The 14,264-nt window shown below is 46.2% G+C and overlaps 1 protein-coding gene across 2 annotated transcripts in view; it reads right to left on the bottom strand.

Moving 5' to 3' along the window:
- Positions 1-8,626: 8,626 nt before the first annotated feature.
- Positions 8,627-14,264, bottom strand: part of yipf4 (Yip1 domain family, member 4) — an 11,566-nt gene continuing 5,928 nt past the window's right edge. Inside the window, exons 4-7 of one of the 2 annotated variants that reach the window (XM_055162375.1) lie at positions 14,263-14,264; positions 13,898-14,011; positions 13,013-13,372; positions 8,627-8,846 (exon numbers count right to left, since the gene is read on the bottom strand). The exon at positions 14,263-14,264 is cut by the window's right edge and continues 76 nt beyond it. In XM_055162375.1, the coding sequence (XP_055018350.1) occupies positions 13,235-13,372; positions 13,898-14,011; positions 14,263-14,264 (254 nt within the window). In that variant the 3' untranslated portion in view covers positions 8,627-8,846; positions 13,013-13,234. The remainder of the gene's footprint in view (positions 8,847-13,012; positions 13,373-13,897; positions 14,012-14,262) is intronic. The other variant, XM_055162376.1, reaches the window with a different exon arrangement.

The following is a 14,264-nucleotide window of genomic DNA, read 5'->3' as shown; positions in this document are numbered from 1 at the left end:
ACGGCCCCAGGTTTGCGGCGTAAACTTACGTAGACTGCGTACCGTTATGTGAACTCTCGCGAGAGCCACACATGTCAGCGAGAAGATAACAAAGCCACTTCGGGTTTATTTTGTGTTTATTTTGTGTTTATTTTGTGTCGTTCTGCAGATTTTTCTGCGGTTTGTTCGTATCTGAGCCCCACGTGTCTCACTTTAAATGCTGCAAATGTGACGAGTTTTAGATCAGATTAAATATTTACTTTTTCATTTTTCACTCCTTTCTCTTCTCTCTTTAATTTTATGATGATTATTTCTGTTTTGGTTTGTTTACATTGTGATTTTAATGTTTTTTTATTCTGTAAAACACTTTGAATCACTTTTTGTTCTACAAATAAACTTGTCTCGACTTTTGACTTTTATTTTTCCACCTCGTGTAAAATAAAAACAACTGTTCACTTTTACAAACTCTTCTCTCTCCTTTGGACTCAGAGTACAGGAGGGGGAAGTGTCTTGCCCAAGGACACAACAGCAGCATTCCTGTCAGTGGGACCAGCTCCAGGTCTCAGTCTGGTCTTGGTCTCGCTCTGGTCTCGGTCTCGCTCTGGTCTTGGTCTTGGTCTCGCTCTGGTCTTGGTCTTGGTCTCGCTCTGGTCTTGGTCGCTCTGGTCTTCTCTGGTCTTGCTCTGGTCTTGGTCTTGGTCTGGTCTTGGTCTTGGTCTCGCTCTGGTCTTGGTCTTGGTCTGGTCTTGGTCTTGGTCTTGCTCTGGTCTTGGTCTCTCTCTGGTCTTGGTCTTGGTCTCGCTCTGGTCTTGGTCTTGGTCTTCTTGCTCTGGTCTTGGTCTTGGTCTCTGGTCTTGGTCTTGGTCTCCCTCTGGTCTTGGTCTTGGTCTCGCTCTGGTCTTGGTCTCTGGTCTCGCTCTGGTCTTTGGTCTTGGTCGGTCTCGCTCTCTGGTCTTGGTCTTGGTCTCTTGGTCTTGGTCTCGCTCTGGTCTTGGTCTGGTCTTGGTCTTGGTCTTGGTCTTGGTCTCTCTGGCTCTGGTCTCTGGTCTTGGGTCTCGCTCTGGTCTTGGTCTTGGTCTCGCTCTGGTCTCTGGTCTCTTGGTCTCTCTTGGTCTTTGGTCTCGCTCTGGTCTGGTCTTGGTCTCGCTCTGGTCTTGGTCTCGCTCTGGTCTTGGTCTTGGTCTCTTGGTCTCGCTCTGGTCTTGGTCTTGGTCTGGTCTTGGTCTCGCTCTGGTCTTGGTCTTGGTCTTGCTCTGGTCTTGGTCTTGGTCTTGCTCTGGTCTTGGTCTTGGTCTGGTCTGGTCTCTGGTCTGGTCTTGGTCTTGGTCTTGGTCTGGTCTCTGGTCTTGGTCTCTGGTCTTGGTCTTGGTCTTGGTCTTGGTCTTGGTCTTGGTCTTGGTCTCGCTCTGGTCTTGGTCTTGGTCTCTTGGTCTTGGTCTTGGTCTCTGGTCTTGGTCTCGCTGGTCTTGGTTCGGCTGTCTGGTCTTGGTCTCGCTCTGGTCTTGGGTCTTGGTCTGGTCTGGTCTTGGTCTTGGTCTCTGGTCTTGGTCTTGGTCTTGTCTCGTCTGGTCTTGGTCTGGCTCTGGTCTCTCTGGTCTTGGTCTCGCTCTGGTCTCTGGTCTTGGTCTTGGTCTTGGTCGCTTGGTCTTGGTCTTGGTCTCGTCTGGTCTTGGTCTTGGTCTTGGTCTCTCTGGTCTTGGTCTGGTCTGGTCTTGGTCTCGCTCTGGTCTTGGTCTTGGTCTTGTGGTCTGGTCTTGGTCTTGGCTCTCTGGTCTTGGTCTGGTCTTGGTCTTGGTCTGGTCTCTTGGTCTTGGTCTCGTCTGGTCTTGGTCTCTGGTCTTGGTCTTGGTCTTGGTCTTGGTCTTGGTCTTGGTCTTGGTCTCTGGTCTTGGTCTTGGTCTTGGTCTCTTGGTCTTGGTCTTGGTCTTGGTCTCTCTGGTCTTGGTCTGGTCTGGTCTGGTCTTGGTCTTGGTCTTGGTCTTGGTCTCTTGGTCTTGGTCTGTCTGGTCTTGGTCTTGGTCTTGGTCTTGGTCTCTGGTCTTGGTCTTGGTCTTGGTCTCTGGTCTTGGTCTTGGTCTTGGTCTTGGTCTTGGTCTGCTCTGGTCTTGGTCTTGGTCTTGGTCTCTGGTCTTGGTCTTGGTCTGGTCTTGGTCTCTGGTCTTGGTCTGGTCTGGTCTTGGTCTCTGGTCTTGGTCTTGGTCTCTGGTCTTGGTCTGGTCTTGGTCTTCTGGTCTTGGTCTTGGTCTTGGTCTGGTCTCTGGTCTTGGTCTTGGTCTGGTCTCTGGTCTTGGTCGCTCTGGTCTTGGTCTCTCTCTTGGTCTTGGTCTTGGTCTTGGTCTCGCTCTGGTCTTGGTCTTGGGTCTTGGTCTTGGTCTTGGTCTGGTCTTGGTCTTGGTCTTGGTCTTGGTCTCGCTCTGGTCTTGGTCTTGGTCTCGCTCTGGTCTTGGTCTTGGTCTCGCTCTGGTCTTGGTCTTGGTCTTGGTCTGGTCTGGTCTTGGTCTTGGTCTCGCTCTGGTCTTGGTCTTGGTCTTGGTCTCGCTCTGGTCTTGGTCTCGTCTTGGTCTGGTCTTGGTCTTGGTCTCGCTCTGGTCTTGGTCTTGTCTTGGTCTGGTCTTGGTCTTGGTCTTGGTCTTGCTCTGGTCTTGGTCTCGCTCTGGTCTTGGTCTTGGTCTTGCTCTGGTCTTGGTCTTGGTCTCGCTCTGGTCTTGGTCTTGGTCTCGCTCTGGTCTTGGTCTTGGTCTTGGTCTTGGTCTTGGTCTGGTCTTGGTCTTGGTCTCGGTCTTGGTCTTGGTCTTGGTCTCGCTCTGGTCTTGGTCTTGGTCGGTCTCGCTCTGGTCTTGGTCTTGGTCTGGCTCTGGGTCTGGTCTTGGTCTTGGCTCTTGGTCTTGGTCTTGGTCTTGGTCTTGGTCTTGGTCTCTGGTCTGGTCTTGGTCTCTTGGTCTTGGTCTTGGTCTGGTCTGGTCTTGGTCTTGGTCTTTGGTCTCGCTCTGGTCTTGGTCGTCTCTCTGGTCTTGGTCTTGGTCTCGCTCTGGTCTTGGTCTTGTCTTGGTCTTGGTCTTGGTCTTGCTCTGGTCTCTTGGTCTCTGGTCTTGGTCTTGGTCTGGTCTTGGTCTTGGTCTGGTCTCGCTCTGGTCTTGGTCAGGTCTTGTCTTGGTCTTGGTCTCTGGTCGTCTTGGTCTGGTCTGGTCTTGGTCTTTGTCTGGTCTGGCTCTTGGTCTTGGTCTTGGTCTCGCTCTGGTCTTGGTCTTGCTCTCGTCTTGGTCTTGTCTCTGCTCTGTCTGGTCTGGTCTTGGTCTCGCTTGGTCTTTGGTCTTGGCTCTCTGGTCTTGGTCTCTTGGTCTTGGTCTTGGTCTTGGTCTGGTCTTGGCTCTGGTCTTGGGTCTTGGTCTTGGTCTTGGTCTCTCTCTGGTCTCTGGCTCTGGTCTTGGTCTTGGTCTGGTCTCGCTCTGGTCTTGGTCTTGGTCTTGGTCTTGGTCTTCTGGCTCTTGGTCTCTGGTCTTGGTCTGGTCTGGTCTCGCTTGGTCTTGGTCTGTGGTCTTGGTCTTGGTCTCGCTCTTGGTCTTGGTCTCTTGGTCTTGTCTCTTGGTCTGGTCTTGGTCTTGGTCTCTCTGGTCTCGCTCTGGTCTTGGTCTTGTCTTGGTCTTGGTCTTGCTCTTGGTCTTGGTCTTGGTCTTGGTCTCTGGTCTGGTCTGGTCTTGGTCGTCTCTGGTCTTGGTTGGTCTTGGTCTCGCTCTGGTCTTGGTCTTGGTCTTGGTCTTGGTCTTGGTCTTGCTCTGGTCTTGGTCTTGGTCTTGGGCTCTGGTCTTGGTCTTGGTCTCGCTCTGGTCTTGGTCTGGACCTGAGCTGGAGAAAAACACAGGGAGAAGATGCAAAGTCGACCTGACGAAAATCCACTGATGGAAATGTTTCTAAAATTTGTCTAAAATGTTTGCCAATTTTAATTTCACACAATTTCACATTCTGAATTTTCACTGTTGAATTTGAGGCCTTGAAAAAATCTGTACTGAATGTTTTTTTTTTATATATATATTGAATTTTACACTTTTTATACTTGTGTACACTAAGAATTTCAGCAACTAAAATTCAAAATAATAAAAAAAAATTTAAGTTGTATCTAAAACTGAAAATCTGAAAGGACAAATGATCTGAAACTAAATTCTAGAAATAAAATTCTATAACAAGACGAATCTGTGCCGGTGTGAAGAATGTGCCGGTCACGTTTGGAGGGACAAAGTTTGGACAAACACAGACACAGAGACAGAGTTTGGACAGTTGGACAGAGTTGGACAGAGTTTGGACAGAGTTGGACAGAGTTGGACAGAGTTGGACAGAGTTGGACAGAGTTGGACAGAGTTGGACAGAGTTGGACAGAGTTGGACAGAGTTTGGACAGAGTTGGACAGAGTTTGGACAGAGTTTGGACAAACTCAGACTCGTTTTTCACGTCGTCTTGTGAATAAAAGTGAACACAAAACAGCTGCTCCTCCTTTTCTCTGAAAACCACAGATCCAGTCTGACAAGTTCACAACCGGGGACAGGACCTGGACACGTGAGACACAGAGACACACGGAGACACAGAGACACACAGAGACACAGAGACACAGAGACAGAAACAGACAGAGAGAGACACACGGAGACACAGAGACACACAGAGACACAGGGACACAGAGACAGAAACAGACAGAGAGAGACAGACACAGAGACACAGAGACAAAGAGAGACATAGAGACACAGAGAGACACAGGGACAAAGAGAGACATAGAGACACAGAGAGACACAGAGACACATGGGGACACAGAGACACAGAGACACAGAGACAAAGAGAGACATAGAGACACAGAGAGACACAGGGACACAGAGACAGAAACAGACAGAGAGACACAAAGGCACAGAGACAGAGAGACAGAGAGAGACACAGAGACACGAGGACAAAATATGAAACATTGAGTGCGTTTACATGCACATCAATAACCCGGTTATGATGGGGTTTTTTGAGTGTCCCTGTTTGTCAGTGCACATGTACTATACCACTACACTGACAGAACCGGGATGTGGACAATAACCGGGTTATTGATGTGCTCATTTAAAGGGTCTGTTACAGGTTCAGTGGCTCATTTCACAAGTTTATTTAATAAAATTTAAGATTTTACTCTAAAATTTTACCTATTTTTTATTTATTTATTTATTTTTGTGACGTTTATAATTTTGGAATAATTTTAGATGAAATTTACTGTGTTGAAAAATGTAAAATTTGTCTTTGTAGAATGTTCCAGATTCCACAGTTTGGTCACATTTATTATTTCACTGGAACATTTGGCAAAAATGTGGAAATATCAAAATGTGGAAATATTATTTAAATTTGATAACTCAGTTTCTTTTTTTTCCTGATGAAATCTAACTTATTATTTAACTAAATTTAAAAAAGCAGGAGTGTTTGTGGTAGAGCAGCGCCCCCTACAGGATCAGACTCAAACACATGAACAAACACGACCAAAAAAAAACTTTAAAATCATCTAAAAACTCAAATAAAAACACAAAAAACCCTTAAAGAGCACGTTTTCATTTCCCCGTGATGTGTTTTTGAGTTTAATTTTACACTAACTAATCTTTATTCTAGTTTCAAAGTTTGATAAAGAGTTTGTTTTAGTTTTTAATCAAACGTAGAAGTGAGAATTAATCTGCACACAGTCTGGGAATTGAACTACAAACCTCCTCAAGAGAAACTCCACAACATCAACTCTCTGTGACACGGATCGTTTCACAAGTTTACATCATGAAATTTAAGACTTTACTAAAAAAATTTACCTAGTTTTTTTATTTTTTGTGACAGAATAATTCTTCCAAAATTATAAACAAACAAAATACGAGACTCAAAAAAAACAAAACGACAAAAGCTGGGACAAACCGTCCTCTGGACAAAACCGACAAACCGTCCTCTGGACAAACCGTCCTCTGGACACAAACCGTCCTCTCCACAAACCGTCCTCTGGACAAACCGTCCTCTGGACAAACCGTCCTCTGGACAAACCGTCCTCTGGACAAACCGTCCTCTGGACAAACCGTCCTCTGGACAAACCGTCCTCTGGACATCGTTTAAGAAAACAGATTTAAAAATGTTTCTACTCTCTCTTGGAAATTTAAAACAGAAAAATAGGAAATTAAATGAAACGATTGTGCTTCTTGAAAAGTGGAAGGTTACAGTAGTGAACTTTTTGTGTTGTTTTGGTGGATTTTGTGTTTTTTATAAGTACAAAGTGTGAATATAAATTTGTACTTCTACGCGGCACAAGTGTTGAATTAAAAAATAAAAATAAAAACTCAACACTACTTTCTGTATTTGAGAATAGTATTATAGTATTTTTTTTATATTATTATTATTATTATTTAAATTTAGAATAGTATTATAGTATTTTTTTTAAATTTTATATTATTTTTATTTTTTTAGAATAGTATTATTATTTTTTTTTTATTTTATATTATTTTTATTTTTAGTATTTTTTTTTCAATAGTATTATAGTATTTATTTTATTTTATATTTTTTAAATTTAGAATAGTATTATAGTTTTTTAATTTAATTTTATATTATTTTGATTTTTTCATTTAGAATAGTATTATAGTAATTTATTTTATATATATATTTATATTTTTTTAGAATAGTATTATAGTGTTTTTTTTATTTTATATTATTTTTATTTATTTTTTTTAGAATAGTATTATAGTATTTATTTTATTTTTTTATTTAGAAATAGTATTGTTTTATTTTATTTTATATTTTAATTTTTTTCATTTAGAATAGTATTATAGTATTTTTTTTATTTTATATTATTTTTATTTTTTTATTTAGAATAGTATTATAGTATTTTTTTCCCCACAAATGGATTTTTAAATGCAAATAAACGACTTAAAAACATTAAAACAGAACTGTCACTTGGAGAGAATTTTTTTATTTTTTATTTTTATTTGTTTTTTTGGTTTAAATAAAAATATCTGCTGATTGTTTATGCTGCAGTCGTCTCATCCAAACCACGAGCGAGAGAATAAAAAACAAAGAATCATCTCAGAAGGACAAATGGACACAAAGTGAAAAATGAAAGTGTCTCTCGTCTGTTTCGCGTCGCGGGAGTTTGATTTAGTTTTTATCAAATGTAGAAATGAGAATAAATCTGCACACAGTCCGGGAATCGAACTCCAAACCTCCTCACGGTGACGACCTGAGAAGAAAAACCTCCAGAACAGAAACACATCGACACATCTGTGTGACTCGGACCGTTTCAAAACCGACTCATCGACCAAGTTTTTTATTTAAAAGCATAAATAAGCAGGAGGCGGAGTAACCATGGTAACAGGAGAACAGGTGTGTGCATGTAACAGGTGTGTGTGTAACAGGTGTGTGTGTATGTGTGTAACAGGTGTGTGTGTGTGTGTGTAACAGTGTGTGTGTGTAACAGTGTGTGTGTGTGTGTGTGAAACAGGTGTGTGTGTGTGTAACAGGTGTGTGTGTGTGTGTAACAGGTGTGTGTGTGTAACAGGTGTGTGTGTGTGTGAAACAGGTGTGTGTGTGTAACAGTGTGTGTGTGTGTAACAGGTGTGTGTGTGTAACAGGTGTGTGTCTGTGTGTAACAGTGTGTGTGTGTGTGTGAAACAGGTGTGTGTGTGTAACAGGTGTGTGGTGTGTGTGTGTGTGTAACAGGTGTGTGTGTGTGTGTAACAGGTGTGTGTGTGTGTGTGTGTGTAACAGGTGTGTGTGTGTGTGTGTAACAGGTGTGTGTGTGTGTAACAGGTGTGTGTGTGTGTGTGTGTGTGAAACAGGTGTGTGTGTGTGTAACAGGTGTGTGTGTGTGTGTGTGTGTGTAACAGTGGTGTGTGGTGTGTGTGTGTAACAGGTGTGTGTGTGTGTGTGTGTGTAAACAGTGTGTGTGTGTGTGTGTGTAACAGTGTGTGTGTGTGTGTGTGTGTGTGTGTGTGTAACAGGTGTGTGTGTGTGTGTAACAGGTGTGTGTGTGTGTGTGTAACAGGTGTGTGTGTAACAGGTGTGTGTGTGTAAACAGTGTGTGTGTGTGTGTGAAACAGTGTGTGTGTGTGTGTGTGTAACAGGTGTGTGTGTGTGTGTGAACAGGTGTGTGTGTGTAACAGTGTGTGTGTGTGTGTGTGTGTACAGTGTGTGTGTGTGTAACAGTGTGTGTGTGTAACAGTGTGGTGTGTAACGTGTGTGTGTGGTGTGTACAGTGTGTGTGTGTGTGTGTAACAGGTGTGTGTGTGTAACAGTGTGTGTGTGTGTAACAGGTGTGTGTGTAACAGGTGTGTGTGTAACAGGTGTGTGTGTGTAACAGTGTGTGTGTGTGTAACAGTGTGTGTGTGTGTGTGTGTAACAGGTGTGTGTGTGTAACAGTGTGTGTGTGTAACAGGTGTGTGTGTGTAACAGGTGTGTGTGTAACAGGTGTGTGTGTAACAGGTGTGTGTGTAACAGTGTGTGTGTGTGTGTAACAGGTGGTGTGTGTAACAGGTGTGTGTGTAACAGTGTGTGTGGTGTGTGTGTGTGTGTGTAACAGGTGTGTGTGTAACAGGTGTGTGTGTGTGTAACAGGTGTGTGTGTGTAACAGGTGTGTGTGTAACAGGTGTGTGTGTGTATCTACAGAAATGTCCCAGAATGTTAAAGTGAAGTTTATTGCACAAAGGAAAAGCTCAGGCGCTTTTTTTTTTATTATTTTGACAAAAGACAAACTATTTACAGAAAAGAAATTTAAATATAATAAAACCCCAGAACCAGAAACACACAGAGGACCAGAGTTTACAACTATAGTCCTGGTTTAGATCTGGTTTAGTCCTGGTTTAGTCCTGGTTTAGACCTGGTTTAGACCTGGTTTAGTCCTGGTTTAGTCCTGGTTTAGACCTGGTTTAGACCTGATTTAATCCTGATTTAGTCCTGGTTTAGACCTGGTTTAGACCTGGTTTAGACTGTAAAAAGGTCCAAGTTTGGTCTGGGTTTGGTCCTAGTTTTGGGCCCGTCCACACGACAAATCCTGGTTAAATCCACATTTGTGCTTCGGTTCGTTACAGACTGACCCACTGTTTGTGTGTCGCTCCTTCTGATGCAGAGACACATGTACACACCTGTTTGGTCACGACACACACACATACATTCAGTTTGTCCATTAAAATCAATGGAATCCATGAAATTCTTAATGATCAATTATCGATTAATCGATTAATCATGACCATCCCTAGAATCCACGTATCATCGAATCAGAAACGATCTGTGTCCAGACTCGTCGTGACAGAGGGGTGTTCTCTCTGTGTCAGAGGGGTGTTCTCTCTGTGACAGAGGGGTGTTCTCCTGTGACAGAGGGGTGTTCTCTCTGTGTCAGAGGGGTGTTCTCCTCTGTTCAGAGGGGGTGTTCTCTTGTGTGACAGAGGGGTGTTCTCTCTGTGACAGAGGGGTGTTCTCCCTGTGACAGAGGGGTGTTCTCTCTCTGTGTCAGAGGGGTGTTCTCTCTGTGTCAGAGGGGTGTTCTCTCTGTGTGACAGAGGGGTGTTCTCTCTGTGACAGAGGGGTGTTCTCTCTGTGACAGAGGGGTGTTCTCTCTGTGTGTCAGAGGGGTGTTCTCTCGTGTCAGAGGGGTGTTCTCCCTGTGACAGAGGGGTGTTCTCCTCTGTGTGTCAGAGGGGTGTGTCTCTCTGTGACAGAGGGGTGTTCTCTCTGTGTGTCAGAGGGGTGTTCTCTCTGTGTCAGAGGGGTGTTCTCTCTCTGTGTCAGAGGGGTGTTCTCTCTGTGTCAGAGGGGTGTTCTCTCTGTGTGTCAGAGGGGTGTTCTCTCTGTGACAGAGGGGTGTTCTCTCTGTGTGTCAGAGGGGTGTTCTCTCTGTGTGTCAGAGGGGTGTTCTCTCTGTGTGTCAGAGGGGTGTTCTCTCTGTGTCAGAGGGGTGTTCTCTCTGTGTCAGAGGGGTGTTCTCTCTGTGTCAGAGGGGTGTTCTCTCTGTGTCAGAGGGGTGTTCTCTCTGTGTGTCAGAGGGGTGTTCTCTCTGTGACAGAGGGGTGTTCTCTCTGTGTCAGAGGGGTGTTCTCTCTGTGTGTCAGAGGGGTGTTCTCTCTGTGACAGAGGGTGTTCTCTCTGTGTCAGAGGGGTGTTCTCTCTGTGTCAGAGGGGTGTTCTCTCTGTGACAGAGGGGTGTTCTCTCTGTGTGTCAGAGGGGTGTTCTCTCTGTGTCAGAGGGGTGTTCTCTCTGTGTCAGAGGGGTGTTCTCTCTGTGTCAGAGGGGTGTTCTCTCTGTGACAGAGGGGTGTTCTCTCTGTGTCAGAGGGGTGTTCTCTCTGTGTGTGACAGAGGGGTGTTCTCTCTGTGTCAGAGGGGTGTTCTCTCTGTGTGTCTGTCAGAGGGGTGTTCTCTCTGTGTCAGAGGGGTGTTTCTCTGTGTCAGAGGGTGTTCTCTCTGTGTCAGAGGGGTGTGTTCTCTCTGTGTCAGAGGGGTGTTTCTCTGTGTCAGAGGGGTGTTCTCTCTGTGTCAGAGGGGTGTTCTCTCTGTGTCAGAGGGGTGTTCTCTCTGTGTCAGAGGGGTGTTCTCTCTTGTGTCAGAGGGGTGTTCTCTCTGTGTCAGAGGGGTGTTCTCTCTGTGACAGAGGGGTGTTCTCTCTGTGTCAGAGGGGTGTTCTCTCTGTGTCAGAGGGGTGTTCTCTGTGTGTCAGTAAGGGGTGTTCTCTCTGTGAAGAGGGGGTGTTCTCTCTGTGTCAGAGGGGTGTTCTCTCTGTGTGTCAGAGGGGTGTTCTCGTTCTCTGTGACAGAGGGGTGTTCTCTCTGTGTGACAGAGGGGTGTTCTCTCTCTGTGACAGAGGGGTGTTCTCTCTGTGACAGAGGGGTGTTTCTCTCTGTGTGTCAGAGGGGTGTTCTCTCTGTGACAGAGGGGTGTTCTCCTCTGTGTGACAGAGGGGTGTTCTCTCTGTGTGTGACAGAGGGGTGTCTCTCGAGGGGTTCTCTGTGTGTCTGTGTGACAGAGGGGTGTTCTCTCTGTGTGACAGAGGGGTGTTCTCTCTGTGACAGAGGGGTGTTCTCTCTGTGTCAGAGGGGTGTTCTCTCTGTGTGTCAGAGGGGTGTTCTCTCGTGTGACAGAGGGGTGTTCTCTCTGTGTCAGAGGGTGTTCTCTCTGTGACAGAGGGGTGTCTCTCTGTGTCAGAGGGGTGTTCTCTCTGTGTGTCAGAGGGGTGTTCTCTGTGTCAGAGGGTGTTCTCTGTGACAGAGGTTCTCTCTGTGTCAGAGGGGTGTTCTCTCTGTGTCAGAGGGGGTGTTCTCTCTGTGTGACAGAGGGGTGTTCTCTCTGTGACAGAGTGTGGTGTTCTCTCTGTGTCAGAGGGGTGTTCTCTCTGTGACAGAGGGGTGTTCTCTCTTGTGTCAGAGGGGTGTTCTCTCTGTGACAGAGGGTGTTCTCTGCGTGTCAGAGGGGTGTTCTCTGTGTGTCAGAGGGGTGTTCTCTCTGTGACAGAGGGGTGTTCTCTCTGTGTCAGAGGGGTGTTCTCTCTGTGTGTCAGAGGGTGTCTCTTGTGTGTCTGTTCTCTCTGTGACAGAGGGGTGTTCTCTCTGTGTCAGAGGGGTGTTCTCTGTGTGTCAGAGGGGTGTTCTCTCTCTGTGACAGAGGGGTGTTCTCTCTGTGACAGAGGGGTGTTCTCTCTGTGTCAGAGGGTTTTCTCTGTGACAGAGGGGTGTTCTCTCTGTGACAGAGGGGTGTTCTCTCTGTGTCAGAGGGGTGTTCTCTCTGTGACAGAGGGGTGTCTCTCTCTCTGTGACAGAGGGTGTTCTCTCTGTGTGACAGAGGGGTGTTCTCTCTGTGACAGAGGGGTGTTCTCTCTGTGTTCTCTGTGTCAGAGGGGTGTTCTCTCTGTGTCAGAGGGGTGTTCTCTCTGTGTGACAGAGGGGTGTTCTCTCTGTGACAGAGGGGTGTTCTCTCTGTGACAGAGGGGTGTTCTCTCTGTGTCAGAGGGTGTTCTCTGTGTCAGAGGGGTGTTCTCTCTGTGTGTCAGAGGGGTGTTCTCTCTGTGACAGAGTGTCAGAGGGGTGTTCTCTCTGTGTCAGAGGGGTGTTCTCTCTCTGTGTCAGAGGGGTGTTCTCTCTGTGTCAGAGGGGTGTTCTCTCTGTCTCTCTGTGTCAGAGGGGTGTTCTCTCTGTGTCAGAGGGTGTTCTCTCTGTGTGTCAGAGGGGTGTTCTCTCTGTGACAGAGGGGTGTTCTCTCTGTCAGAGGGGTGTTCTTCTGTGTCAGAGGGGTGTTCTCTCTGTGTCAGAGGGGTGTTCTCTGTGTCAGAGGGGTGTTCTCTCTGTTCTCTCTGTGACAGAGGGGTGTTCTCTCTGTGACAGAGGGGTGTTCTCTCTGTGTCAGAGGGGTGTTCTCTCTGTGTCAGAGGGGGTGTTCTTCTCTCTGTGTCAGAGGGGTGTCTGTCTCTCTCTGTGACAGAGGGGTGTTCTCTCTGTGACAGAGGGGTGTTCTCTCTGTGTCAGAGGGGTGTTCTCTCTGTGTCAGAGGGTGTTCTCTCTGTGTCAGAGGGGTGTTCTCTCTGTGTCAGAGGGGTGTTCTCTCTGTGTGTCAGAGGGGTGTCTCTCTGTGACAGAGGGGTGTTCTCTCTGTGTCAGAGGGGTGTTCTCTCTGTCAGAGGGGTGTGTGACAGAGGGGTGTTCTCTCTGTGTCAGAGGGGTGTTCTCTCTGTGACAGAGAGAGGGGTGTTCTCTCTGTGTCAGAGGGGTGTTCTCTCTGTGAGGGGTGTTCTCTCTCTGTGACATGTTTCACTTTTACAAAACAAAACGTCAATTTTTCTGGGATAAATCTAAAATCGTCAAAATGAGATTAAAGTTTAAGAACTGATGACATTTGCATTATTAAATATTATTATCATTGTCACAGTGCCACATACAGGTGTGGCAGGTGTATTACATCATTTTCCCTCAGCTCCGTCGTCGTGTGGACGTGAACATTTATTGATCCAACTCGGACGACAAGTTTTTTTTAACCCACAAAGAAAAAAATCCAGGAGCTTTGTCGTGTGGACGTCGACTTAGACCTGGTTTAGTCCTGGTTTAGTCCTGGTTTAGTCCTGGTTCAGTCCTGGTTCAGTCCTGGTTCAGTCCTGGTTCAGTCCTGATCTGGTCCTCTGTGCTGTGTTTATGGCGTGGTCCTGGTTCTGTGCTGTGATTGGTCAGAGCCAGGCATGAGTCTTTTGGTCCTGGATAGGTCCTGGTTGAGTTCTGGTTGAGTTCTGGTTGAGTTCTGGTTGAGTTCCGGGTCAGACTCCGGTGTAGAGCGACAGGAAGTAGATGTAGAGGAGGAAGATCGGGTAGATGAGCAGCGGCTTCTTCGTTTTGAACTCATCCCCGACGAGAAGAGACGCCGCACTGTACGCCGCCCAGAACACGCCGAACAACTGACCACAGAGACCAGAGGGAGACCGGGTTAGACCTGGGTTAGACCTGGGTTAGACCTGGGTTAGACCTGGGTTAGACCTGGTAAAGTCCCTGATTTGGTCCTGGGTTAGACCTGGGGTTTTGTCATTTGTTTAGACGTAGTTTAGACCAAGTTTAGTCCTGTTGCAGCCCCTGGACTAGTCCCTGTTTTAGTCCTCAGTTTAGTGCTCAGTTTAGTCCTTGGTCTAATCCCCAGTCCAGTCCCCAGTCCAGTCCAGTCCCCAGTCCAGTCTCTGGTATAGTCCCTGGTCTAATCTCTGATGTAGTCGTTTCCTTAGTCCCTGGTTCAGGTCTAGTCCTTGGTCTAGTCCCCTGGTCTAGTTTCCAGCCTAGTCCACAGTCCCGGTCCCAGTCTAGTCTCTGCTCTAGCCTCGGGTCTAGTCCCCAGTTTAGTCCTGGTCCAGCACCTGGTCTACAGTCCCTGGTCTAGCCCCCTGGTTTAGTCCCCAGTCTAGTTCCTGGTCTAGATCTTGGTCCAGACTCACTTTGATGACGATGGAGAGCAGTTCGAATCCTCCGATGAAGAGCAGCAGAGGAGCGATGACGATGAGCGGGAGCAGAGAGTAACCGATCACCCCCAGAACCTGACCGAAAGAAACCTGCAAAACACACACACACACACAAAAAACACACACACACACACATACACAAAAAAACCCACATAAACACACAAATATAAAATCACACAAACACACAAAAAAACACAAACATAAAATCACAAAAAACACAAACACATTTCAAATTTACCAGGAAAAAACACAGGTACAAAATAAATGTGTTTAAAAATCAGAAAACAGGAGATTGACTCGTTAACAGGACGAGGATTTAAACTCAAACGGGACAAACTCACTT

The sequence above is a fragment of the Boleophthalmus pectinirostris genome, unplaced genomic scaffold (assembly GCF_026225935.1).
Source record: "Boleophthalmus pectinirostris isolate CB_2022bp ecotype Guang Dong unplaced genomic scaffold, ASM2622593v1 HiC_scaffold_5, whole genome shotgun sequence".
Taxonomy (NCBI): Eukaryota; Metazoa; Chordata; class Actinopteri; order Gobiiformes; family Gobiidae; genus Boleophthalmus; species Boleophthalmus pectinirostris.
The sequence above is the reverse complement of the archived record's forward strand: the minus strand, read 5'-3'. Positions and strand labels throughout refer to the sequence as shown.